Below are 27984 nucleotides of genomic sequence, written 5' to 3'. Positions count from 1 at the left end.
GTCACTCGCTGTAATGGCTGAAGACTGTTGGCTGTGATGTAGACCCTCTCGTCAACTAGTGCAACACGGGGGTTGACATTGAGACACGCCAAGCTGGAATATGTTTGTCGTCGGGTGCCAACGAGTCTCAAAATTGCCTCAGTATAATACCTTCCCCGTAATACAAACATCATACCGGATTGTGTATAAACTTAAATGAAACAAGTGCCGATGCTTCCGTAGGTGAGCCCCATAAGTAGAGTAAAAATAAACATATGATTTAATGAAGAGAATGCATATTGTTGAATATGTACATGCGCAAAATTTGTTGATAGAGATATTAGATTTGAAACATGATCAAATGCAAGCTGACGCATTCCAATAGACATCACTTTCATATTGCATTCATGTATTTATGTTCTTGACAGCTTTCCTTAATGAAAATATTTATTTCATTCACCAACTCCCATGCATTTGATATTTCGTAAACTTCTAGATGGAAAATAACATATCAGTAATACAGGAGTAAATTGGTTTTTCAAAATGAATCACTTACATGTTTACATTCTACTGATCGCATTCAAATAAATTACCTGAATGTATGTTCAAATATATATTCAAGCGAAATCCCTTGCCATAATCATGCTAATAACAACGACAGAAACATTTTCATTTAAAACTTCATCATAGAAATGTCTGCCCAAATCATAGTCCATTGTACGATTCCAACAATAGTCCACATGTTCTCGGGAAGCTTGGCGAATCCAGCCCCTACGGTGGCAACTGTCACAAACATACAGAGGCATATAAAGGGTTCACCTTCATTGTTTTGGTTACTGATGCGTCAGATATTGGCAATGGGGTCCACATGTCTATTATAAACATTTTGAAAGCTTTACAAAGGCCTTGAATGCTGTAACACTGATCAAACATCCTTTTCGGATAGACTCGCATGACGCCTTTTTAAAGACCATGCTCGATTGTACCTCAACAAATGAAATCACCAAAGTCTGGGCTGGAGATGCTGCAATATTCCAGGACATATGGACTCGAGGTTTTACATTTTCAACCAGAACCGATGAGTAGTGTTTTATTTACCTGTGAGTGAGTGAGTGAGTGAGTGAGTGAGTGAGTGAGTGAGTGAATGAGTTAAAAATTAATGTCACATCGTCAATATTTCAGCCATATCGTGCCGAGAAGTTGTACAAAAATACCAAATATGTTTAGACTGAACGAAAACCATCGTCGATGGACAGTATAATAGCTAGATCACCAAGGATTCGATTTAAAACTAGTTGAGAACATTTTAAAGAATGAAATGTTCGTTAACAACACAATATGAATATGGGCTATCGATCGCCAGTAACTGAAGGTAGGTGACCAGGTCAGACACCATGGGGACGTACAGTCCATTTGCAGACTCCAGCAGGAGTCAGTCACTGTCAATGGTTTTAAAGTTTAAAATTAAAATGAGGAATATACTGCCTTTAACAGTCTGATATGCAACTGCACCTGACGCATGACTGCATAATCTAAATGTCGTAGATTACAAAAGTTGGGAATATTTTTTAGTGTAAATAGTTTCTTCTTCTCAGATCCACTGTGATCAACCAGGAACAAGTTCTGTAGATTAAAATAATATTACTTGTTTTACTTGTTACATGTTTTATGGTTCAAAATTGATATGGTGAGGTGAGGTGAAATGGGGTTTGACGTCGCGCGCGTGCGTGCGTGCGTGTTTGTGTTCACGCGTGCTTGTACTAGTCCGGACTACAGCCGATTTCATAGTGAGATACCATGCCACTGTTTAAGATGAATACCCTACTCAGACACTGAGTACACTGACTCCGAGCCGACTAGTCCTTGTTTTAGACCCTTAATGGAGGCAGGTAAGATAACAACAAGTACCATCTTTTGACGCCTTTTGGTATGACCCGGCAGGGGATCGAACCCCGCACCTTCCGCTCCCAGGGCTGACCACGAAGGCGTTACAAAATTTGATATGAACTATGATGAGGACGATACTATATATCAAATTTACCATTTATATGTTCAACATTTGTTGTAAATGGTTCGTCACTTTTCATTTTCAATTATGCATAAACATTGACTCAAATTTTCGGAGGATATATGCTTTATTATATGTCCCCAATATCATGTTCATGTACATTGTGTACACATAATTTTGTTTAGAAAAAGAATTCCAATTGGTAATCAAGCATAAACGCTTATATCAATACCTCTGAAATACATTACATACATCATCATCAGGATGGCGGTAACAATGAAATGTACAAATTAACAAACATGACCAAAAGTTGATAAATACTTTAAGCATACATTTGTCAGTGTGTATTTTAGTTATTTCATCCCCAAACAAAAGTATCACTGTTTTCCGCTAAAGCGCAATTATATTCAAGCATGTTTTTCAGTCACCTTTAGTATAGGTATAGCATACCAATGGCTCGCAGACGCTCATTTTCGGACAGGATGGCATTTCGTAATGTTGAATAACTGCGATATTTTGTTGTTTTTCTGAGTGGTTGTTGTCAGCGCGATGCTAAACAATGCATATGGAATCCCGTTAACGCACACGTTTCTATACCCATTCATCGGTAGTGAAATGCATGGGGCTTGCATAATGTCAACTTTTGCATGAAATGCATGCTTTTCTGTAGCAGTTGCGTTTTTGTGACTTGATTCCATACATGTACTACAATATTGATAACCAAACTTTACTTGTTTGAAAAAAACACTAAAATATTGGTGTCACAGGAACTTTTGTTGTTGAGTATTCGTCTGACAGTGAACTGATGCTGTTTGAATCGTTTTAACTGGTTTATCGGCAGAAGTCCAGATGTGACTATTGATTCGACTAGTTTTGTTTGTTTCCTGGCATCGAAATAGCTGATATTTGTTCATATTTAATCTTTTGGACAATGGATTGAAACTTATATTCACTGCAGACAGTTGAAGATGACATATGATAAACTTGATAATTAGAGCATTTTAGAGGTAACAGATGTTACCATGTGTTAAAACATATAGAACAGGTCGTGGGATGTAGAGGCCCACGTGCATGGAACTTGGTAGAGCTTTTGTGTCGAAAGTCACAAGATATGTGTTTGATGGAAACTCACAGCTCTCTTTATGACATGTGAATAATTTGGCTTCAATCGCACCTTGCCTCCGATGTTCAGATACAATTTCCACAACAGTTTCTCGGATTATACCCTTGACGAAATTTAGGGTCTTATGAGCAGAACAGCTAACAGGTATATCAACGAACTTAGTTGATGTCATGAGATTGATCGCCTGTGTTTCCTTGGTACATTCAATCAAAAGCGCTCCAGATCGTAATTTCTTACTATCCTTCCACTCACCAGCTTTACCTTGAGTCCTTTTTTCCAAAATAAATGGGTTAGATTCCATGACAAGAAAACGAGGCTAAGTATTCCTTTCGGAACACAACTACCAGGTCACTGTTTTTTGTTCATCATCAGATGAATGGAGCTCAGAATCAGATTCTGATAGTTGCCATTTTGTTTGGTTTTCTATTGTGTTTACCCACGGTTGTATTTATTGTGGATCAGCGAACCTGGTCCCTGGATGCCACGGAGCGCCAACAAAGGCGATGTCATGTGTAACAACATTCCAGCAAAACAAATGCCATAGGGATACGGAAATGTTATTCCCCAGAGGATCCTTCTGGGAAACGTTCTGGGCATTCCCCAAGTTTCATTAACTTGATGAACAGAAGACTATTTGGAAAGTAAGTGAATTGAGTCAAACCTAATAAAAAACTTCATACACAGGGCTAGCCGATTGATATAATCATGCCAATTCTACCACCCGTCTGGGTGAAGTCGGGGTCAAAGTGGCGTGTTGGGAATAAGAATAACCGTTCTTTGCTCCAAGGCCCTCAACCAATAGAACCCCCACCAACACAAAAAGCAACCCACGGCAAACGTGTTGCCTAATTCGGTCGCCCAGTACGACCAGCAATGGGGTGCTTGGGACACATTTTACCCCGGGTCCCCACGGGATGTCAGTATGTAGCTGACAGTACAACAGGCGTACCAGATGCGAGCGTAACAAAGGGAATGCTCTCACAACCAGTCATGAAAGTGGAGAGGTGTTATTCTCAGAGAAGCAATACCGCATTTTCTTATTACCAGTTAGTAGTATTTCTGTACACAATACCAATGGAGACTGTGCATACTATAAATACCTCATACTACTACATATACTTGTTCCACACTTGATCAGTGAACGTATATGTTTGTTGTTTGACGCCGCACTCAGCAATATTCTAGCTATGTACTCAATATCATGATTGACATTGTAAATCACCAATTAAACTTTTAAGTTAAACAGGAGTTGCCTGCGACCTTGAACTTGAAGCTGAATCTCTTATACCTTATCGCAGACATGTAATTCAAATTAAGCACACTTTCATGAGATAGTGAGAAAAATGGCAATAGTTTAGTGGATTTCCACATTAACTCCTAAGTGTTATGATATCCGCTGTTACAGAATTACTGTTATTTCACATGCAACATGTGTTGTCTCTAAACCAGACTCGCATTTCCAAAACATACATGTATGTTCCCGTGCATTTTCAGGTGAACATTTGACTTGCCTCACCTTTTCGCGAACACCTTGTATTATTACTATTTCATTGTGATTCAGAAACACATACTTATGGTGTAGTTGAAAGCTTACAATGGACTCTGCGCTGTTAGCAGGCATGTCTTATGATCATGAGTGAGTGAGTGAGTGAGTTGTGTTTAACGCCGCTTTTAACAGTAGTCAAGTAATATCACGGCGTGTCAGCTTAATATAGGAGGAAAGCCCCAAGTGATGCGGGTCTGAGACGTCTATCACTTCGGTTAAACCCACGAGCACGGGTACTATGCTGACAAACCTAGAAACATCACCCACAATCATAGGTTTCTGGCGTGTCCAAGGGACGCAACTCTGCACAGCGAATCGCGGCGCCTTTGACGACTAGGCCACCCGTGCCCTCTTCATGATTATGAAAAGGATGTTGCTGCTTTCGTTCATATTCTGTTATATCCAGGAATACAGCAGAAAACCTCAAGCACGAATAGTGGCTTGATGATTTCGAATTAAGTTGGATTCATGACTAACAGACTCACAGTATTTTGTCACCTACATGTATGAGACTGTGACATAAGGCGTATGTGTAATACATAGCGAGGTGCTGACTTGGTTGATGCATGTCATCGTATCCCAATTGTGTTGGTCGATGCTCATAATGTCAATCACTGGATTGTCTGGTTCAGACTCGATTATTTACAGACCGCCGTCATATAGCTGGAATATTGCTGAGTGCGGCATTAAAAGAACAAAACAAAAACATAGGGAGGAGGTAATTAACAGCTTCATTTCACTTACGTGTTCGAGGCTGTGACACATGGTGTCTGTTAAATACGTGACGCGGACGTGATTACTTCAGAGCTTTATTCCACAAACCGGTACACAATTGTCTGTATCCGTGTCTCCTTAAGTAACCTAGCTGTAGATATCAGATTGTTTAATCGTTTATGATGTAACGCCGGATTCGGCAAAATTCAAGCCATATGTCGGTGTGACAGGGCGGACTTATTCCATCAGTGATTTTATCGAGTCTGTATAGTAAAACACTACCTTAATTGCATCCATAACCACTTTGTTGATGAGGCCAAGACTATCGGTATACATCAGACGTCATATATTATTCTACATATTTTGTCAATAATTATTATACACACAGCAATGTTATGTACACCTGGTTCACAATTTTTTACAACTATATCACTTCATTTTCGCATTGGACAACCCAACTTCTTCCATCATTTGACAGTCGTGATCAGTAATGAAACAAATCTGTATGTCCGAGATATGTTACAGTATGGCATGAGATTGATGTGATAATGTTGCTATGGATATTAAAGGATATATTCTTTGAACATGGTAAGTTTGTTATATCTTATTATTACGATATTCAGTCGCCTCTTGTCAGATGTCAGATATTTCTACGCAACGTGTTTCTGAATGAAGTGGAGAAGTCTTCTCCAGGCGTCCTCCTGGGCGGCAGCATGAGCTTCAGGATGTCCTCCCATTACCACCATCGAGCCTGTTTGGGGAAACACATACAGAGTAAGCTATACAGGTCAAGGGTACATTTCTCAGGACTTAAAATACTCATTTACCAGTGTACCTGTTTCATTATAAACAAGTTATACACTTCTGATAATATTAGAACGCACCTGTTAACTGTATCAATAAGAGTAATGAACAGACGTTGCTGTTGCTGATGTATAAGGACATTGAAGTACAGATGCTTATTACAGGCAGAGAGAATTTGTCTCATTTGAAAAATAAAAATTTCCGCCAGTACAAAGAGTTTGACGTCCAAGGTGCTTTTCATTGCTGTATACAACACGGAACAACTACCATATTCGATTTCAAACATATGAAGAAGCTGATATTGGTGAATTATGAATCCCTTTCTCAATCTACACTAATTCCCGGCAAGGGTTAGTCAGACTGATATCTTGGACAATACCAGAATTCACGGTAAACAATATACAAACAATTACTCTTGACGAGGTCAGCAGACAAAAACAAGGACCCGAGGACCCGAGGACCCGAGGACCCGACCCCTGCAGTGGTCAGACCATGGGAACGACCTTGATTCTTATATGGTCAGTGTTATATCAGTGTTCAAACATCTTAATATTTAAAGAATCAAAGGGATGGGCTTGTCAAATTATTACAAAACCTTAAAATGTCACCATTTACATGGTGTTTGTTTAATTACTCACCAAGCAATGGATGGTACATTGCTCTATACAAAGGCATATATGGAGGTTCGATGAGGTGACCGCCTCCTGGATAGGTGACGAGATTAATATTTTTCCTTTTCTCTTCGGGACAACTCCTCACGAATGTGTTGGCATGGTCAGTGTTCCATACAGCATCATCATCACCAAGAAGGTATAGTATTTGGGCATTATTTTTCCATGCCTGCAGATATACATTATCACATTATCTGACTTGAAGCGTACAGAACACATTTACCAATCTGGCATATGAAAAACAATAATTGTTATAAAATTACAGAACCTGAATAATTAGTCGCCCATTGAATTTTCTTATGTCATCTGCACAATGATGATTAACATTTTGGATTAGTCTTTCTTGGACTTCTTCCAAATGACCCTGCCGAATTTGTTGCACACATGCCATAAAATGTCAAGGCACAAGGCCATGAGCTAGAAAAGAATGACCAAATCGTTTTTTGTTACAGTCACATTCATCAAATTAGTGCATAAAAGGACCATTTCTAGTGTTCCACGCCGTGATGTTGCTGGAATATTGCTAAAAGTGGCGTAAAACCAAACTCAGTCACCCTCACTCACTTAAAATCAACCAGGTTTGGATGAATCTAGTTAAACACATTTGGTTTCGAACATAACACGAGATTAAGGGGGGACGGGTGGCCCACTTGCATACTCGTGCTCCTGGGTTTCACCGAAGTGATCAACGTCTGAGACCTGCATTACTTTGGGCTTTCCTCACACATTAAGCTGACACGCCGCGATATAACTGGAATAATGTTAAAAGCGGCGTTAAACCCAACGCACTCACTCACTACATGAAATTAAAGCCATAAGTGACTCAGGTCGAAGACGTTTAGGAAACCGCCCAGAGACAGGATTTGTTCAGTCACTGGTTCAAGACAAACGTTTTGTCCTCTGAACAATAGGGTTCGCACCCTACTTCTTTCAGGACATACAGCCATCCCAGCTAACACGTCGATGTGAAGAACAGAATACTGCAGTAGATAGAGGGATGGCCAAAGGAACTAACCGGAATAACCCCAGTGGCATAGGGAGCAACGTCTTTTATACAAACACCTCCATCAGTGTGTTTCACCTTCGTAGCATCCATCCTGAATATAAATCAGCAGGGAAACGAGGTATGGTATATATTCATTGATAAATGCTGTCACTTAAATCAATGTGATCAATCGTCCGTAACATTGTGGTAAAATATAAGCACATTTATCATTTTGTGATTCATTTAACGGTTTTAAGTGTTATGAAATATGAACGTAACAAGGCAAGAAATAAAACAAACCTGACATACTGTCAAGTTGATCTCTTCTGCAGATTTAAAATACTGTACCATTTGAAAAATAATTATGTTCTAACAAATACAATCCCCCTAAAACAACATGAAACGTGCCATTAGAATATTCATTAACCTTAAAGTATTTAATTTCCTTAACATAAACAAAAATCAAATAGCAACAAAACACCATACATGTGGTTTTGACCCGTGTGACTAGGGAAGCTGCTGCTGGTTGAGACTGCATGAATTTATCAGCGAACATGCATTGTCATGGTCAATGCCAGATGGGTTCCAATTTAAGTACATACTTTCCATGCTTTGTGCCCATCCAATCAACGAATGATATAGGTTCTCCGTGATGCAACAGTGAGGTACCACTGAGCTTAGATTTAAAGACTCCCAGAGAAAATGGTCTGTATATAATACGTTGACGGAAACTGCTGCTGATTTAGACAGCATCCATTTATCAAAGAACATGCATTATCATTGTCATATCTAGGTGGTTTCCAAATCAAGTACATTATTGCCATGCGCAACCGCCTTTGTGGCCATACAATCCACAAATGTGGCATTTGGCAACAGTGACGCACCGGAGAGCGGAGATTTACGGAATTTGGTCTGTATGTAATGCGTCAAAAACGTACTTCACCCCTTTCCAATCAATCTCTCCTGATTTCTTAACATCCTCAAAAGTAGGAAATGAAGGGCCACTGATATTCACCAAAACATTCACCTGTTAATAAAAGCAAGAAAGTAAGACAGCAAGTTAACGTTTATTGGAAGCTAGGTTCAACATACAGTGAACGCAGGGTGTTGAAATATTACTATGGATTGTATAATTTTACCACGAAAACACAAGTAGATATGCATGTATATAGCATTTGAGTATTTGAATACTTTTTCTCTACATTGATCCTCAAAGGCTTCTGGTCATTGAATATATCACTGTTATGATTCCTTCTACATTTGTTGCTGATCATACAGGAAGATTTACGTTCCATATGGATAAGGTGCACACATATCCATATTACGTAAAAGGCAACTAACGGGATCGGGTGGTCAGGCTCGCTGACTTGGCTGATGCATGTCATCGATCCCAATTGCGTGGATCGATGCTCATGATATCAATGACTGGATTGTCTGGTCCAGACTCGATTATTACAGACCGCCGTCGTTTAGCTGGAAAATTGCTGAGTGCGGCGTTAAACAACACACCATCCAACCAACCAACCAACCTGATTTCAAAACCTAATGAAACCTAATGAACCCCGTGAAGTTATTTGATTTGTAGACAATGTACAGACGGTTTAGCTATGCGAACCTTGTCTGTGGCCATGCCAAGCAGGAAGGCCATTTCACCACCCTTTGAGCTACCGACCACACCGATACCTCCAGGCTTGACATGAGGATGAGAAGCCAGCCAGTGTACAGCATCCTAAAAAAATCAAACATTAAAGTCTTTCATTTCATTTCCTACCTGAATCCCCTCAGTGTGGCAGTGACATGGTTTAAAACGTCTTATACAGAGAAGAAATATAGTACATGAACGATGATGTCTCAGGTTTAAATAAAAGCCAGTGTCCTATTGTTATCAGTTGTAATAAGTGACAAGCACAATTCTGGGCTAAGATCAGTCAATAAAAATGTGCGTTTACAGAAAAATAGATTTGCCATCAATTAAACATGTAATGTACATAATCCAGGATAACAACTCACAAGCAAGTAATCAAAGTCAACATCGGCCAAAGAGGATGGAAGATCATCGTAATTAAAATAGGCGAGAGCAAAGGAAACAAAGCCTCTAGAAGCCAACAATGCAGCTCGGAACTCCACCAGACCACCTGTAGAACCAAACATGTCGAGCACTCCAGGAAATGGACCTTTACCTGTAAACAGTTCATGTTTGGCAGTTATGTAATGTTGAACAGGTGAAGTGAATAAGTGAATATTTGGGATTTTTAAATAGATAACGGCTCTCTAATAAACATGTGCCCCTATATGTAAACAACAATGTTAACGTAACAAATATCAAACTACCCACCAGAATATGTCTTCAACTGATGAGTAAATGGAAGGGTATTATCCTCTTAACCTCAAGTGTGTACATGTAAGTATGACAACTGTATATATAACACTGACCTTGAAAAAAATATATTCGGAGTAAATGGAAAAGAAAAGAATCTGTGTAATCTGTGGTGTTCTTTTTGAAACTACCATGGTCGCCAGTAAACGGGTGGAATTGGCAGTCCGAGAAGCCGAGCCTGTTTTAACAGGGTGTTGTGAGTATCTATTTCTCCGTCACAATGCTTATGTAAGTACCCCTATTGTGTGGAATACATATATAAACCGAAAGAGATACAATCCTTTACCTTCAGGCAAAAAAATAGTTCCTCTCAGTGACCCCACATGCACTTCGATTCTCCGAACAGTTCTGTGTTTGTAGCAGCGTTGTAGCTCGCCTGTTGCCAGAACTACAGATGAGGGAAGCTGGAGGTCATCAAAGGGTATGTGGTCATCCATGACGGACAGTCTGAAGACTAGGGGTGTCATCACGTCTACTTTCCTGAGAATTGGCTGAAGAGACACCCCAGGAACCGGATTCATACTCCAGAAGAGGCCCATGTTGTCAACACCTAAACAAATCCGGATACATTTAATTACATGCGAATGATAGTCAAAGAACATGTACCGTCACTGTCCCAATTACCAGCACATTAATGAAGTAACAATAAGGCACGATCCTGTCGATAGTGACAGGAACGAAAGATAGAATTATGGTGAATAGTTACATATGTCACAAACACTTACTTCAAACTCATTCAACAGAGAGGAATTCGATCAATTTATGTACAAACTTGGTTGAATAGGAACTGTGGTTGTTGAATCTCACCTATTTAGTATTAGGCGAGTCTTAGTTTATGGAGATTATGCAAATACCTTTGTATGTTCCACCAACTGAGTTATGTTGACTGACATGGATCTGTCCTTGTTGGTCTGCCAGGAAATGGCCACATGAGCTGAACACTGCTTTTCCTTCTTCCACCCATGCCTGTACCGTCACTCGCTGTAATGGACGAAGATTGTTGGCTGTGATGGAGATCCTCTCGTCAACTAGTGCCACACGGGGGCTGATATTGAGACAAACCATGCTGGAATATGTTTGTCCTTGGCTGCCTACGAGTCCTATGATTGACCTTGTATAATATCGTCCCCGTAATGCAAACATTACATTGACATGGGTATGAATAGAAATGAGATAAGTGTCGAAGTTTCTGTAGGTGAACTATATTGTTAGAGTAGAAATAAAGAGGCGACCAGATGAGGAGAATGCCGAATATGTACTCGAAGAATTCTACCAAATTGCGCGTTTACATGTGAAAAATGATCAAAAGCAAGCTGACTCATTGTACACTAAATCACTTTTATTACATAGACTTTTAAAACCGAATCATATATTTATGTTCTTAACAACAAACTGAAATGAAACAGGATATTTACGTCCTTAAACGATTTACTAACTGCCAGGTATGACAAATAACGTATAAATAATACAGGTGTAAATATGTTCCTTGAAAATAATCACTTTTATTTTTACATTTTACTCATGCCATTAAAATTAATTATCTAAGCGGATTTCAAATATATAAAAACGATAATAGCCTTGTCATAATCAGTATAATATAAGCGACAAATCTCTTTTCATTTATATTAAATGTCTAGTGAAAGCTGGAATATTGCTGAGTGTGGTGTTAACAACAAACAAACAAACTAGTCAAAGCATAGTCCATTGTATGATTCCAACAATATTCCACGTGTTTATGGAAAAGTGTGAACGAATCTTGTCCCAAAGTTAGCACCTGTCACAAACATGCAAAGGCAAGTCAAGAGTTCACTTGAACAAGTATGGTACAAGTCAAAATATGGAATAGCAACGGACAATATTTTAGTCACTGATGCGTTAAATTTGGAAATGTTCTTCACGCGTCTGTCATAAATACTTTTTGAAAGCTGTACAAGGGCATTGCCTGCTGTAAACCGGATCAAACATCTGTTTTAGAAAGACTCGCATGACGATTGTACAGTTGTAAAATGTAGACACCAAAGCCTGGACCTGCTGAAATATTCCTTGACATAAAAGCTTGAGGTTATACATGTTCAACCAAACCGGAGGAGTAGTGATTTAACTGACAAGACATACCAGAAAGAACATCGGGATACCTCATCGTGAAACAATGCAGTAATCGCGGAATAAAACGAATTAGACGACATCATGCGAAAGTGAGCCCATGTGCAGCATGAGATAATTTAAGTCATGACATGTTAGACTGAACACTCTTTCATCACCCACCTCGGTGGCTATATGGGACAACAGTGGGTTATGATAAAAAAAACACCATTAAATGTGAGGTTCTGCAAGGCAAAAAATAGCAAAGTCAGACAACGCCAGCCGTTACCTAGAGTCTGTGTTATCTGAAAACATAAATCCGTTCTACATATACATATACAAATGATACCCTATCAGTTCAGAATTTAATTATTTTGAATATTGTTTTTAGAATGAGAATAAGCTAAAGTACATACATATGTAAAACAGAATGACATGAAAACGAACAACACTACGATCCCTTTCAATTTTCAAGGTTGGAAAATAACAGTCCTCGACACTTGTAATATGTTCAACTTTAAAGCAATCTTTACAGTACCTATTGCACTTGGAGTTTGCTTATACTCAAATGTCAATTAGTTTGTTTCTTTGTTTGTTATTTGAGGCCGCACTCAGCAATATTCCAGCTATATGACAGCGATTTGTAAGTATTGGCCCAGACAATCCAGTGATTGATATCATGAACATCGATCTACGAAATTGGGATACTATGACATGCATCAACCACGTCAGCGAGCCTGACCTCCCGTTCCCGTTAGTCGTCTCATACGACAAGCAAAAGTTGCTGAAGACATATGCTAACCCGGGTCTTCACGGGTTCGCCAACTAGTGCAAAATGGTTTCTAATATTTTAACAAATTCACGCAGGAAAATGTTAGATTTGTTATGTTCCACGGGATTAATGCATAAAATACATATCAGCCAATGCACTAATGTGTTGCTCTTTCTATATTTTGGTATCAAGAAATCATGAGGGATATCTGGTCTACGAACGTGTCTCTCGGGAGGATTTGGGACAATATAAACGGTGTGCCGATCACAAACATTGATAACAACTTTGAATTCGAGAACAGAATGATAGGGAAGTTTATCCGGCACTGAAACATTAAGATAGAGATAATACTTGACATAGATTGAATCTGCGTTGTGACAAATGTGTTCATGCGGTACTGCAGCATAGTCAACGACCGATCGCCCTGTAGTACACACATAAGTAAAGTCGTTACTGTCAGAAGTTGAAATCACAAGGAAAGTCGATAAACATAGTTCCGTAGTTATTTTCATTGGTATCAATGACTGACCTGGGATGTATTTTGTCCACTGCCTCAATGTAATCCATTTGAATTCCGCATCCAGAGTTGAAATCGCCACACCCACAAGGTACCTTGAACTTGATATGTGTACGCCTGGTGTAGCAAACCACGGAGCAACTGATCCGGGTCACTGGCACGAGATGATCCTGAAGGTAGGAGATAACACGTACAGTCACAGAGTGACTACACGGGCTTCTAATATCTTCAGCTGGAGGATCTAAAACTGAGATTTTGAACACGTTGGTTAAACTGTTCTTGATAAGGAATCCAACGCCTCCTGAGACCTGTTTAGCTTTCTTGTCAACTTGTTTTCTATTATGACTGAACCATTTGTAATCTACAACGTGTACTTGTTCTTGGTCGCATATAAAAATCTCACAGAGGGCAGAGATATTCACTTGCCTTGATAAGATTTTATCTGAAACTAGACTTTTCATTTTCATTTTTGTGGACCAACCAGCACAATTCCTATGGCACAGTCGTAAATCCTATTTCTGTACTTTCCTTTTGAAAATGCTTCTGCCTTTAACAAAGAACTTGTCTCGCTATTTTTAGCTCTGTTACAAGGGTTAAAAGGCTGGACTGTGTCTTCCAACTTCACAAGAGACATATTGTTCTGAATGTAGATATATTCGTATCGCTTGTTTTGCTTTAACTGTGACTTGTTTTCGTTAATCTTCATTTCTTCTCAGCATCGCTGACCCGCACAACCACTATGCCTTATCTTTTATTGGAGCTTTTCTTTCGCTCAACACTAGTAAAAGAGATGTCCCCTAATTTTAGATCATCTTTAATTAGTGCTGACACTATATTTGCTGTAATGGTGCGCTTATCCTGCTACACCGACGGCAAGTCGCAAGTACACCCAAAGACAAGCCAAGTATTCTCCTGAACAAACACGGGAACATTTCGTACAAGACTAAATGATGCAGCATGTTCTTCCAAGACAAGAGTATTGGCATAATATCACAGAGAAAGTAAAAAGCATTCTGAGAGATGAACCTGGTGAAAGTTACGCATATATTCAGAAAATTAAATAGATGTATAAAACTCTTGACAAAGTGAGTGATTTCCTTTATACATCTGTGCATTAAAATGTACATTTGTCGCTTTATGCGCAGCGAAATAGAATGCACAATGATTAAATCATTAAATCATTTATTTCACAAATCTACCGACCATAAACAAAAGTGAATCATGCAGAGCAGTGATGTGATCTGTTAGCGATCTCTGTGTTACGTGCTTGAATAATATTTATGTACGTTCTTGCAATTTTATTTAAGCAGTTGCTGAAAATATTTGAACAAATAGTCGCTAACAGTTTTGTCTGTTCAGAGCGGATTCATTAAAATAAGTAAGGGTAACTGAAGTAGACAGGAGAATGTCCAAGATGTCTACACCAGAACATAGGATAAGTAGGAGATCTCCTCTCCAGGTAAGCTTCTGAGGTGCAGCTAGAGCTTCAGCGTGTCCTTCCCTCAAGATGTCAAAACTAAATACTGGTTATATCGGTTTTGATGGACATGATGTGTGGTCCTAATGAGGCAGATGCTTGTGGAGGAAGTTGAGAAGTCTTCTCCAGGCATCCTCCTCGGCTGCTGCATGAGCTTCAGGATGTCCTCCCACCACCAGGGTCATGCCTGTTGGGGGAAACACATACAGAGTACACCAAGGAACTGAGGTCTGTGGGAAGAATCTGTCAACACAGGTCTAATAGACAAGTAACTAAAGTATTGTTTACATCTTTAGTTTATTCAGCTAAATTGTCTGTGGTACTGTTGGACATGAAGTTGTTATCCATAACAGTGTGATGTCTCCATCTGAACTGTAAACCTATTGTAAAATAAATTGTCTTTAGTGGACCTATTGCTTATGTATTGAGGATATTGATAAAACATGCTCACTCAAAGTAGTTTCGCCATGCTCCCATACTCAACCCTTTTATAATATCTCTCATTGGTGGGTTGGTGGTTTCAACCATCATCACGCTGTGTTAATTGCATGCCAACTACAGAGTGTTAATATATGCGTTAATATTCTCTCATTCTAGGTACCTATATCGAATGATATTATGATTACAGCTTGAACGTGTGGGAATTGAAGTAAAGTGAATCCAGAAAAATCATTCTGTATTATGTCGGATTAAATAATTAAAGTCAGACATGTAAATTGTGAAGTAGCACTGCTCAATTTTCCCTCTACATGACGACGTTCGGTAAATAATCGAGTGATTGACATTATGAATATCGATCTCTGCAATTTGGTTAGAAGCATGGGTTCATGAAGGCCAAACCCAACTCGGATCCTGGGCTCTTTACAAGGTGTTGCTTGTTAACTTACCAAGTACTGGGTGATACAGTGTCCTGTACATAGGCATGTATGGTGGTTCGATGCGGTGGCCTGTTCCTGGGTAAGACACAAGTTCAATGTTCTTCCTCTTCTCTTCAGGACAAGTCTCAATGAAATATTTAGCATGATCTATTGGCATCACGCCATCATCTTCACCAAGCAAGTATAGGATTTGGGCATTATTCTTCCAGGCCTGAAGTGGAAACGTTAGTCTTCATTTGCAGTTAGCTAAGTTTGCTCAATTGAACTATTTACATAATCCGCTCATCAACACTGCGACCTCACATTTCGACAGTCCTTTAGTTCTCCTGTCCAATATAGTAATGGAACCGTTTGGTCATGGGCTTTGTCAAAACTGTAAAAGCGGAATAGAATGTTATTTGATGGTTCTTGACATATGATATTATGTGATCTTGACATAATACATAGTGTCTGAACATGTAAATTGCATGTGGTTAATTGGAGGCCATATTTGTAAACCTTCATAGACATAAACCTGAGACTATACCGTATGCATGTTCAGGTTTGGTTTCATGACATGCCAATTATTTGTAATGGAAATTATCGCGATGGTCTACCGAAAAAGATTCTCAAAATGGCATAAAAGGAAAAATATATGAAAATCAGTAATGAAACCAGTTGCTCGCGAAAAGTCTAATATGTCCTGCTCTACCGATAGCATCGGCGACATTTCATAGAAAATCTAATATTTGTTGCCCAACGCCGCAGTCAACCTGCCAGATGACGGCGGCACGTAAACAATCAATTCTGGACCAGACAATCCAGTGTTTGTTTGTTGTTTAACGCCGCACTAAGTAATATTCCAGCTATATGACGGCGGTCTGTAAATAATCGAGTCTGAACCAGACAATCCAGTGATTGACACTATGAGCACCGATCCACGCAATTAGGATCGTTGACATGCATCAACCAAGTCAGCGAGCCTGACCACCCGATCCCGTTAGTCGCCTTTTACGACAAGCAAAGTCGCCTTTTACGGCAAGCATGGGTTGCTGAAGACTTATTCTACTCCTGATCTCCACGGGTCGACAATCCAATGACCAGTATCATGAGCAATCAAGCATGACCACCCGATTCATTAATGCAAGTGCCAATGAGTAAGCATGTGTGAAAACTCATGTAATAATGTTGTAACGTGTCATATTTAGTTAATTCCTATGAATGTTTACCATACAATAGACTGACATGACCAGGCCTCTGATGGTGAAACCTTGATTGAAAAGCTTAGCTGTCAGCAAAATGTGTCTTCCCATGAAATTTGAATAATATGTACATGCCCTTACATACCGAGGTAACTGGCAATTATTGATGCCTTATGCTGGAGCTGATATATATATATAGCTTGACAGGAAGGGGAAATTCACGATGTCATACAGCTTGAAACAGAGATTGCCAATTGTTTAATTTCTTTGCTTATATCAAGATAGGACACTGAATTAGGTTTCGCGGCTCTAATCTGATGGATAGGTGAGGTGAAGATATTAACTTAGCTTGAAAGAAATCATCTATATATCTAAAGCATAATTTGAACTTCTTGGCAATGTGTACTTTCTTTTTAATTAAATTAATTAATGTGGGAGGAAAGCCCGAAGTGATGCAGGTTTCAGACGTTTACCACTTCGGTGAAACCCACGTGCACGGGTATGGTGCTGACAAACCTAGAAACATAATTGGGATTCGAAGACACAATCATAGGTTTCTGGCGTGCCCAAGGGACGCAACTCTGCACAGCGAATCGCGGCGCCTTAAACGACTGGGCCACCCGTGCCCCCTCAAATGCAAAGAGAAACAGGCCAGCTGGGAAACTGTCCAGTTAGTACCCATTAGAATAGCTGCTACTTGTACTAAATGATCTTGTCAATAAGGAAAACATACATACAGATTATAAGTGTATTGATGTATTGAATAGGATCCCCAATAAGAAACGCACTGGTGATTTTCTTTATAAATATTCTGCGTATTTCGCCAAAAATGTTTGATAAAGTTACTTAAATGTTCTCAGATGTACTTTACAGTGTTTTCTGATTTGATTACATCGCTTAAACGCACCGTTTGCTAAAAGTTATTTATTGACATTAAAACGGATTTTTTTCAAAATAGAATATGCAAGCACTTCGCGCGTGGTTTTCGGGGAAATAGAGAGAGCAAGGGGGTCGGGTGTAAAAGGGTGGAATTCTTTTGGTAAACTGTCTACTGTTGCCTGAACTTTGAGTAATTTTAGATATGCCGCAACTATACCATGTAACTCGAAATCACGCCATCGGACGTACAGAGGCTGGAGAGTCACTTGCCCGCTAGTTGACGTCATCCACAGCACAATGGCATCTCCGATACCAACGGTATTGGTCTACGGGAGGTCGCCCAAGATCTAACAGACCAAGGATCACAACTACAAGTTCATTCATCTGACCGTTACAACGACAGACACCGCTTCCAATGTGACCTGTCTGCATAGGGTCTCAGCGCGAACAATATGTAATCGTCTTCGTGAGTTTGGACTACAAGCCCGAAGGTCGTATTGCGGTGCTTTTCTACGACGTCAGTACCGACGTTCGATGTTGTATGAACGTTCAGGCATGGATGCTGAGACACTTGCGTACTGTTTGGATCCGTGATGAATCTCGTTCATTACTGCGACGACATAGAAATGAGGGTTTTGCTCAAGAATGTGTCGTCGAAGTGGATTCCGGGATGGCAGTCATGATGTGGGCAGTCATATCCTACACCCGTAGGGCCAACCTGATGCACGTGCGAGGCAATTTGACAGCTTTAAATTATCGAGATAAAATTCTCCAACGTCACCTGCTTCCCGTTATCGACCCTTAAAGAGGGATAGTTCAGCAGGACACCGCACGACATGTTGCACGTCGCGATGGATTTCCTACAGAATCAGAACATTACTTTGCTTCCATGGCCATCAAAATCACCCGATTCAAACCCAATTGAACATCTATGGGATGAACTCGAACACCGTGTCCGATAACCTTAACTACCGCCTCAAATGCTTCCGCAACTTCACCAGGCATTGCAGTATGAATGGGAACGAATACTACAGAATCGAATTAAGCGACCTATTCGGTCACTGGATCGGAGTTGCAGAACTGTAATACAGGCCAAGCGAGTCAAAACTGGTATTGACGTTAACGCTGCTATTTCACGACGTGTGAACGTTTGTCAGATTTGACAACAGGCACTATAATTTTCATCATGTTAAGTTTGACATTCATAAATTTTTGTTTCGATTAAGAAATGTTATTTGAAATAATATGTATATGTATATATTTTCCCCTGTGCGCGTCTTAAAAGGGGCAGTATAGAAATGCTTCTCCTTTCGCGAACACCTGGTATCATCACCATGTGATTGGGATTCATAACCACATGCTGGTGAAATAGATGGAACTGTACAATGGGCTATGCTTCTAGCTGAAGTTTCTTATGCTTATTGAAAGGGTTCAGTTGCATTTATGTTTTTTGAATGTTTTCATTATATGTGTGTTTGTAGTATATTTTTCATAAGGTAAATTAAATATGATAAGTTCGACACCATGATGAGAATGTTCTTCACAAGAACTTCACAAAAACTCTCCACAAGATTTTATGACAAGGGGGATGAGTTCAACTTTCCAAGAGCCACCTTCCCCTTCGTGTCGAGCAAAATTTCAGTTGCTCCAGCTTTTGGCGTTTACATTTCACAACTTTTGACATACAATCGAGCATGCCCATTCTTCCAGGATTTCAAAGAACGCCATACGACTCTTGCTCAGAAGTTGTTTGATCAAGGTTACAACATTCAAGGCCTCAGTAAAACTGTCAAACAGTTAAATGTTAGACGTGTGGAGGACATTTCCAAATGATGTCCAATGCAATTCCCTATTTTGATTTGTACCATATGTCCCCGTTTGTTTGTTGTTGTTTTGTTTTTTTGGGGGGAGGGGGTAAAAAATTGCCTTGCCTTTGCGTGTGTTTGTGACGGTTGCCACGTGGGGCAGGATTCGCTCACCTTTTCGCGAACACCTGGCATTATCCCTATTTGCCGGTGATTCTAAGACACATCGGAATCGTACAATCGTCTCTGCTTTGGAATATGGAAAGGGTTTTGTCGCTTTTATTATGCGGTATACTGACAGCCAAATAATTTTATATTATAAGACAGACATCTCTAAAGATAAATTTGTTAAAACATTATTCGGAGACTGGCCGATAGTGAATGATTCGGAAGAAAAAAGAAAAAGGTGTTTGAACGTAATTTTAGCAGGTCCGAAAACATAAATGGAAGATGTTGCATTGACAGTGCCCTTCGTACGTTGGTTACAACAAAATGTCGACATGATCAACGCGAAGTTCTCATGAACATTCGCATCATTGTTTCCTATCGCTAACGGTTTCATTGGGAAGGGACATGTGGGAGTATTTTGAAAAACATGAAACTTTCGCCATCACATTCTCCTGTCAGTCAAGAAGTATTGTTTTTGTGACATTTCTTATGAAATACCTACTTAAGATATTATGACCCCAATCGATTTTTTAAAAGCGGTGTTAAAACATATTTTGGCCCGGACCTATTGCAATGAGATAATTTGAGTGCGAAATATCTGAAAATCAAAATAATCAAAAAATATTTACACATCTATGTCCCATTATAGCCTAAGGTACATTTCCCTTTTTCCATCAGACCCATTCAATATCATAACTTATCCTCCGTGGTCTAGTGGTAGAACGGAAGGTCGGGGATTCAATATTTGGCCGCGTCAGACCAAAAGATGGTATTTGTTGTTACCCTGTCTGGCACTCGGCATGGACTACGAAAAGGACAAGTCGGCTCGGAGTCGGTTTACCGTCACAGTGGAGGTATTTATTTTAAACTGTGGCAATGATATCTCAGTGCGCTAGCACTATAATATCCGTTTTAGTCCGGCCTACTACGAGCAGCCACACACACACGCGCGCGCGCGTGCATGCATGTCGCTATATTAGTGCAATAAACTTGAGCGCGACGTTAATCCTGACTATCAATCCGTTAATTCTCCACCTTACGAATCAACATGCTTCAATATATATTTTTACACAATCTTTGCCCCAGGGGCGGTCGGGTAGACTAGGGTTAAAGCGTTCGCTCGTCAGGCCGAAGACCCGGGTTCGATTCCCGACATGGGTACAATGTGTGAAGCCCATTTCTGGGGCCCCCCGCCGTGATATTGCTCGAATATTGCTAAAAGCGGCATAAAACTATACTCACTCACTCAGTCTTTGCCGCACGTGGAACATACTAACCACAGAATAATAAATAATGAGACCACGAAGACATGAAAATTCGTCTACTGACCGGAATGACTTCAATGCCATAGCTGAGATTGTCTTTCAAATATACACCTTCATCGGTGTATTTCAGATTATTGGTGTTTAACCTGAAAAATAATTGGAATTATCAATTATTATATGATCGACATTAATCCCTTGATTATTCATATAAAATGTGACAGGTGTGTCCTAACTTATTTGATGAGGGTGCATCGGTGGTACAGTCGAGTGAAGCACAGTTGTGCAAAATAGTTGCTGGATTTCTATGACCGTGGCTGTGTTAATTGTCAGTATGATAGTGGTATGCGTCTAATGCCTACATCAGAATGTCCCCTACATTTAACTTGCATGCCGTATTATCACAGAAATACTGTTCAAAACAGTGCTGGCAGCTACATCGGATCTGTGAACATTTACACACCATCAAACAACCACATTGAACATTGAACAAAAATCGGACGGAATGGGTGCATAGTCAAAAAGAAAAGCGAACATTAATGACTTGTAGTGTAACCATAGAGTTCCAGATAATTTTAGTCATTAGACAATATATCACGTGACTAACCACGGGTTCGGGTACTCCTGTGGGTACCCGGGACCTACTCAGTATTCACCTGATGCGAGTACCCGAGTTACCCGTCCCAGCTCTAGTTGGTTTGTTGTTTTGCGTCGCACTCAGCAATATTCCAGCTATATTCTAGCGGCCTGGACCAGATGATTGATATCATCAACCAAGTCAGCGAGCCTGACCACTCGATCTCGTTAGTCGCCTCTTGCGACAAGCATAGTCGCCTTATACGGCAAGCATGGGTTGCTGAAGACCTATTCTACCCCGGATCTTTACGGGTCTTGAACCAGGATTTAGGTTTATTTGCATAATGTAACCATATCTGTTCTAATGAAAAGCAAATTAAAGACACATTTGAATTTGTTTGTTGTTTATCGCCGCGCTCAGCAATATTCCAGCTACATGACTGCGATATGTCAATAATCGAATCTGGACCAGACAATCCAGTGAATGAGCATCGATCCACGCAGTTGGGATACGATGACATGCGTCAGCCACGTCAGCGAGCCTTGACTACCCGATGCCGTTAGTCGCCTCTTACGACAAGTATATTTACATCTTACGGCAAGCATGGGTTGCTAAAGACCTATTCTAATAACCCGGATCTTCACGGATCTCATATTTTGGGATTTCACTGGTATTTCATTGTTTTGTGTGTATATGTGTGTATATCCTAGACTGAACTATAAACAAGTACTTTATAACAATGCGACCATTCCGTTGTCAAGACTTACGTTGTGAGACAACAACAGTTTCCAACAGAATATAGTGTATATGCAAAGAGAAAAGCTCACTTTACACCTTTCCAATACACCTGTCCCGATTTCTTCAGATCTTCAAATGAGTAAAATGGAGCGCCACAGATATTTACCAAAGCCTTCACCTATTGGCGAAATCCGAAATTACCATTCAAGTTTAGATGTATGAAATATTCAGTAAATCAAATCAAAGAATGGCATTTGTCTCTTGAGCGAGTGAGGAAAAATTATTATATGTGTTCCTGTTATAATCATTTCTATGATTTTAATAATCAGGAATGTGTCCCTTTAAGTATGTAAGTCACTTCAGAAACATACTGATTATTGTGTCATTTAAAAAAAAAAACACTTCTAAAGTACTGCAATAATTCAATGATTGTTTGGCTATATTTACAACAATAATAACTCATTGGTTGTAAGAACATGTTCACCTTATTAGTTGTCATGCCAAGCAAGAAGGCTACTTCACCTCCCTTGGAGGCACCGATCACACCAATACCCCCTACCTGTACATGGGGATGAGATGCCAACCAATCTACAGCTCCCTGAAAATATGTCATGCAAGGTATAATTGTGTATTTCAAAATTTTCTCACAGAAACATAAAGGATATTTCCAGTTTAAACCTCTCAGTGACAGGCAAATATTGAAACGATTTATTTATCTATGACGAAAGAAAAAGGATAACGTATTAACATAGCAGGTTCAAATTCTATCAGTGGCGCCTAAGGATATTGCGAACATTACAGAAATAACAGAAACAGGTTTGTTGGTATTTGCAGAAACAAAAACAGCCCCTTAACCGCAATATTCAGATGGCAACAGAAATCTTTACATGCAATGTTAACGTTGCATGTTCAGTCTGCTGCCATTGCCTTCAGTTTTTTCCGAACGCATTCTCACTATAATCCCAAACAAATTAAAGGTTGTATAGAGGTACGTTGATGCTTAACTTGTTTAATTGCCTTACTTTTGGCCGGGAAATTGTCAGAATTGTGGTTCTATAAGACAATTATGTGCGATTCCGGTCAATAACATCACTGCCATTCCATATAATAAAATACACAATGCAGTGCAACCTAAAAACCGAATGTCACTAGATAGATACCTTAACAAGACACATTTCCAACCTCCTGACCTTAACCTCATTGCGAATTCGAAACTGCCAGAAATGCTCAAATTGAGAATGTTGTTACAAATCAGAGGTCTCCATTATATCACAATGACAGTTATTTTCTAACATAAACTGTTTGCAATCATTAATGAGAGCTCTTTGAATTGAACTTGAATTGATAACAAAGACGTAACAGGTGTTGATGTAATTAATTATGGTTTATTTTTACTGATTGTAATCTGATTTAAGTTGATTTTAGTCAAATGAACTTCAACAAACGCGGAAATATACATGTACATAGTCCTATTGTAATATTATTGATTGTATCGATGAACGCAAGCATTTCGTCTCGCTTCATCGTTTGTTTCGTCAGAAATTACGATTGATCCTAAAGTTTAAAAACATTGGACATCCTCTCGCTCACAAACCAATTATGCAACGATACGTGTGCGAAAAGTCAGTCTATTGTGTTACACACATCATTGTTTCCTGAGAAAATGTTTGTTTGTTTGTTTGTTTGTTGTTTAACGCCGCACTCGGCAATATTCCAGGTGTATGACGGCGGTCTGTAAATAATCGAGTCTGGACCAGACAATCCAGTGTTTGACATCATGAGCATCGATCCACGCAATTGTGATCGATGACATGCATCAATCAAGTCAGCAAGCCAGACCACCCGACCCCGTTAGTCGCCTTTTACGACAAGCATAGTCGCCTTTTACAGCAAGCTTGGGTTGCTGAAGACCTATTCTACCCCGGGTCTACTGAGAAAATGGCCGAGTCGTATTAGTCATATGCGAGGACAAATTGCTTTTTAAACAATATAGTTTTAAACCATCAGAACAACTTTTTACATATTATTTATGTGGGAATATGAATATTTCACAGACGTGTCAGTATCTCCAGTTCTCTTTCAAGACATGTTTCATATTGTGACCTTTCGCTATTAAAACCTTACTTTTAGGTTCACTCAAAACTTCAATCTTGGACCCACCCTGAGTTCAGTTATCTTCAATTTATGGGTATATAAATGGGTATATTTTGACATTCAGGATCACCCAATCATTCGTGAGTGGTATAAAGTATGTATTTCATGTGTGAAATGTGTAACATCTGTTACAATCGTGTGGTTAAGAAAACCACCTGCGATAGCTGTGGTCAAGTTCGATCCAACTGTACATTCGGGCTCCTCTGGCCCGAAGTGCTCATAAACCTGTTGCTACCGAATTTGTTTTGCAACGTTTTCACAGGAGAATTTTGCTCAACCCCTCTTATATCTACATACAGAGATTTCACCACGAAACTACGAATGCAGAATCAGTATAATTTCATATACATAATCATGTTTAGATTTAATGATATGCGTTTTAGTTTGACTGTTTGACTTGTCTCTCGAGAAGATGCTAAAATAGTGCCTGGGATTGGACATCCGCCCAACCTAGTTAGAAATAAAAATGTATGTTCCGCTCGCACGCTCGCACGCACGCACGCTAGCACGCACGCACCCACCCACCAACACTCTCTATGAGGAACGCTCGTCTGGGCCTACTGGTTCACCATTCCTGACTTTACCACGAATGGAGAATATGCTTATGCATGGTTCGAAAACTTACAAGTATGTAGTCAAAGTCAATGTCAGCCATTGAGGATGGGAGATCATCATATCTAAAGTAGCTAAGTGCAAAGCAAGCAAAGCCTCTGGAAGCCAACAAGGCAGCACGGTACTCCACCAGTCCTCCTATAGAACCAGACATATCGATCAATCCCGGAAAAGGCCCTTCACCTGTAACCAATCTCCAATGCTTAGTTTGTGAAATCAGTCTCTGGGTGTGGCAAACATGGATGTAGTTGTGAAAATGTTCAGCTCTCACAAACGGTAATGATCAGGACCACCAGTGATTAACACTAATATTGATGTTGCTTGCATACATGCATTTATATTTATACCTAAGTGGCTGGTGTTGTTTGTGACTGAGATACCCGTACGAGTATATAAGACTTTGACAGACAGACTAAGAATTTTCTTCCACATGTCAATAACTGATCCGTTCAAACCTATTGCATGAAGATGTGTGCTTTTGTAGGTCTATAATTCTCCAAAGAGAGGTTAAGTTATGTCTATGCCATTTTTTGTTGAATATCTGTAAGGATATGTCAGTGTGTACCGATGACAAATGAGGCAGGCTTTCCCTTGGTTGGAATAAAGGAGATGCATACCAGGAGGCAGAAAGAGAGTTCCTCTGAGGGGACCTTCACGCACAACGATCCTGTGCACGGTAGGATGTTTGTACCAGCGTTCTAACTCGCCTGTGGCCAGCTCCACTGTCCTGGGCAGCTGGAGGTCATCAAAGGCAATGTGGCCATCCATGACAGACAATGTGAAGACCAGAGGTGTCATCACATCATCCTTCAGGATACGTGTCTTCCTGGACGCCCCTGGAACAGGCTTCATGCTCCTGAACAGCCCCATGCTGTCGACACCTGAATAAAAAAGGAACTATGACCTGTATCATACGCATATAGATGAATGTCAACAATATCAGTGTAAACTGATAGAATAAACTTTCTGTGACACCATGCCACAGTTTACCATTAATTCTCCACTCAGACACAATCCACTTAATGCCGAAGGCCAGGCAGGGTAACAACACGTTTCCAGCTTATGACGGCGGTTTGTAAATGGACCAAACAATCCAGTGATTGACATCATGAGCATCGATCTACGCCATTTGCATACGATGACATGCATCAACCAAGTCATCGAGCCTGACCACCCAATCCCATTAATCGCCTCTTACGATAATAACAAAAAAGTGATGTCCGATGAAATAGGGCTTGGGAAACCATAACGTGCATCAACCAAGTCACCAAGCTTGACCACCCGATCCGGCAAGACGTGTCTTACGACAAACATATGTTGCTGAAGACCACTGCTAACCCGAATATTCACGTGTTAACATGTATCATGTTTAAATGTCTTTAGGTATGACGCGGCCAGGAATCGAACCCTCGGCCTTCCGCTCTGCGGGCAGATGCTCCATGATGTTTTTTTAAACAGTGCTGGGAATCACCCTCTATGTGACTCAAGCCACATGCATGATTTTGAAGCTCTGTGTTTTGTAGCTCTGAATAATCCTATTTCAAACAAAAAAACAACACATGTTCGAGAGTATAAAGATATGTGCTGACGTGTTCCAGAAACTTAATTTATGTAACCAGAATTGAGTCCATCAGAGTCTCGTCTATCATGCCAATCTTTATATGATTGTCAAGAGATGTTCACGCATATTTACCTCTGTATGTTCCACCATATGAAACATGATGTGAAACATCGATCTGTCCTTGCCCGTCTGCTAGAAAATGTGCATTGGATCTGAACACTGCTTCTCCTTGTTTCAGCCATGACTGTACCGTCACTCTCTGTACAGGACGAAGACCTGTGACAGTGATGGAGACTCGTTCGTCAACTAGTGCCACACGAGGGCTGACATTCACACAAACCATGCTGGAATATGTCTGACTTTGGCTTGCGATGAGTCCTGACAGTGCCCTAACGTAACACTTTTTCTTCAAAGCGAACATCTCACCTGTATAAGAACCAACATAAAGAACAGCTTATTGGTTCCTGGCACGTTAAGCTGAAATGCCTACTCAGGTCAGGTCTCAGGTCGAACAGTGGGGTTTGATATTTAGGCGAATAATTAATGTTGCCTGTGCTTGGGGCGAGTCTTGTCAACACTAAGGCCATAAAAATGTCACAAGTGATGTCCGATGTAATAGGTGTTGTTCCATAGTTTTTTAGGTGACCAATTGATCTAAATATGATAAATACATTTTGGTTGTTTGTTTGTTTGTTTTTTAACGCCGCACTCAGCAATATTCCAGCTATATGACGCCGGTCTGTAAATAATCGAGTCTGGAATAGACAATCCAGTGATTGACAACATGAGCATCGATCCACGCAATTGTGATCGATGACATGCATCAACCAAGTCAGCAAGCCAGACCACCCGATCCCGTTAGTCGCCTTTTACGGCAGGCATGGGTTGCTGAAGTCCTAGTCTACCCCGGGTCTTCACGGGCCCGCTCTAAATATGAGACAGATGAGGCAGTTACACTGGTCTCTTAAATATCCAGTTAGGGTGGGTAAAGCAGAAGAAAAAGGAATTGGCCATTTGACCATTAGTGTAATATATTGGTCATTGATACACTGAAGCTTAAGATAGACTGCTTTGCCAAAGTTCCATATTTTAATGGTGCCAATCCAAGCAGAAA

The 27984-nt window shown here is 40.0% G+C and overlaps 2 protein-coding genes across 2 annotated transcripts; both read right to left on the bottom strand.

Annotated features, from left to right (window-relative positions):
• Positions 1–5508: 5508 nt before the first annotated feature.
• On the bottom strand, positions 5509–11272 carry LOC125380016 (acyl-coenzyme A thioesterase 2, mitochondrial-like). The gene is made up of 6 exons (XM_048395985.1): positions 11062–11272; positions 10494–10757; positions 9841–10010; positions 9446–9559; positions 6813–7014; positions 5509–6121 (listed from the first exon to the last, which is right to left on the bottom strand). Exons 1-6 carry the CDS (start codon positions 11270–11272, stop codon positions 6021–6023), a joined length of 1062 nt encoding a protein of 353 aa, XP_048251942.1. The 3' UTR covers positions 5509–6020.
• Positions 11273–14918: 3646 nt separating this feature from the next.
• Positions 14919–27290, bottom strand: LOC125380015 (acyl-coenzyme A amino acid N-acyltransferase 1-like). The gene is made up of 8 exons (XM_048395984.1): positions 27003–27290; positions 25927–26190; positions 25323–25492; positions 23028–23141; positions 21591–21673; positions 21296–21377; positions 15943–16144; positions 14919–15242 (listed from the first exon to the last, which is right to left on the bottom strand). The coding sequence occupies exons 1-8, from the start codon at positions 27211–27213 to the stop codon at positions 15139–15141; spliced, it is 1230 nt and encodes a 409-aa protein (XP_048251941.1). The 5' UTR covers positions 27214–27290; the 3' UTR covers positions 14919–15138.
• Between the last annotated feature and the right edge of the window lie 694 nt (positions 27291–27984).

This window comes from Haliotis rufescens, unplaced genomic scaffold, assembly GCF_023055435.1.
Source record: "Haliotis rufescens isolate VD_foot unplaced genomic scaffold, xgHalRufe1.0.p SCAF_15, whole genome shotgun sequence".
In the NCBI taxonomy this organism is placed as follows: domain Eukaryota; kingdom Metazoa; phylum Mollusca; class Gastropoda; order Lepetellida; family Haliotidae; genus Haliotis; species Haliotis rufescens.
The sequence above is the reverse complement of the archived record's forward strand: the minus strand, read 5'-3'. Positions and strand labels throughout refer to the sequence as shown.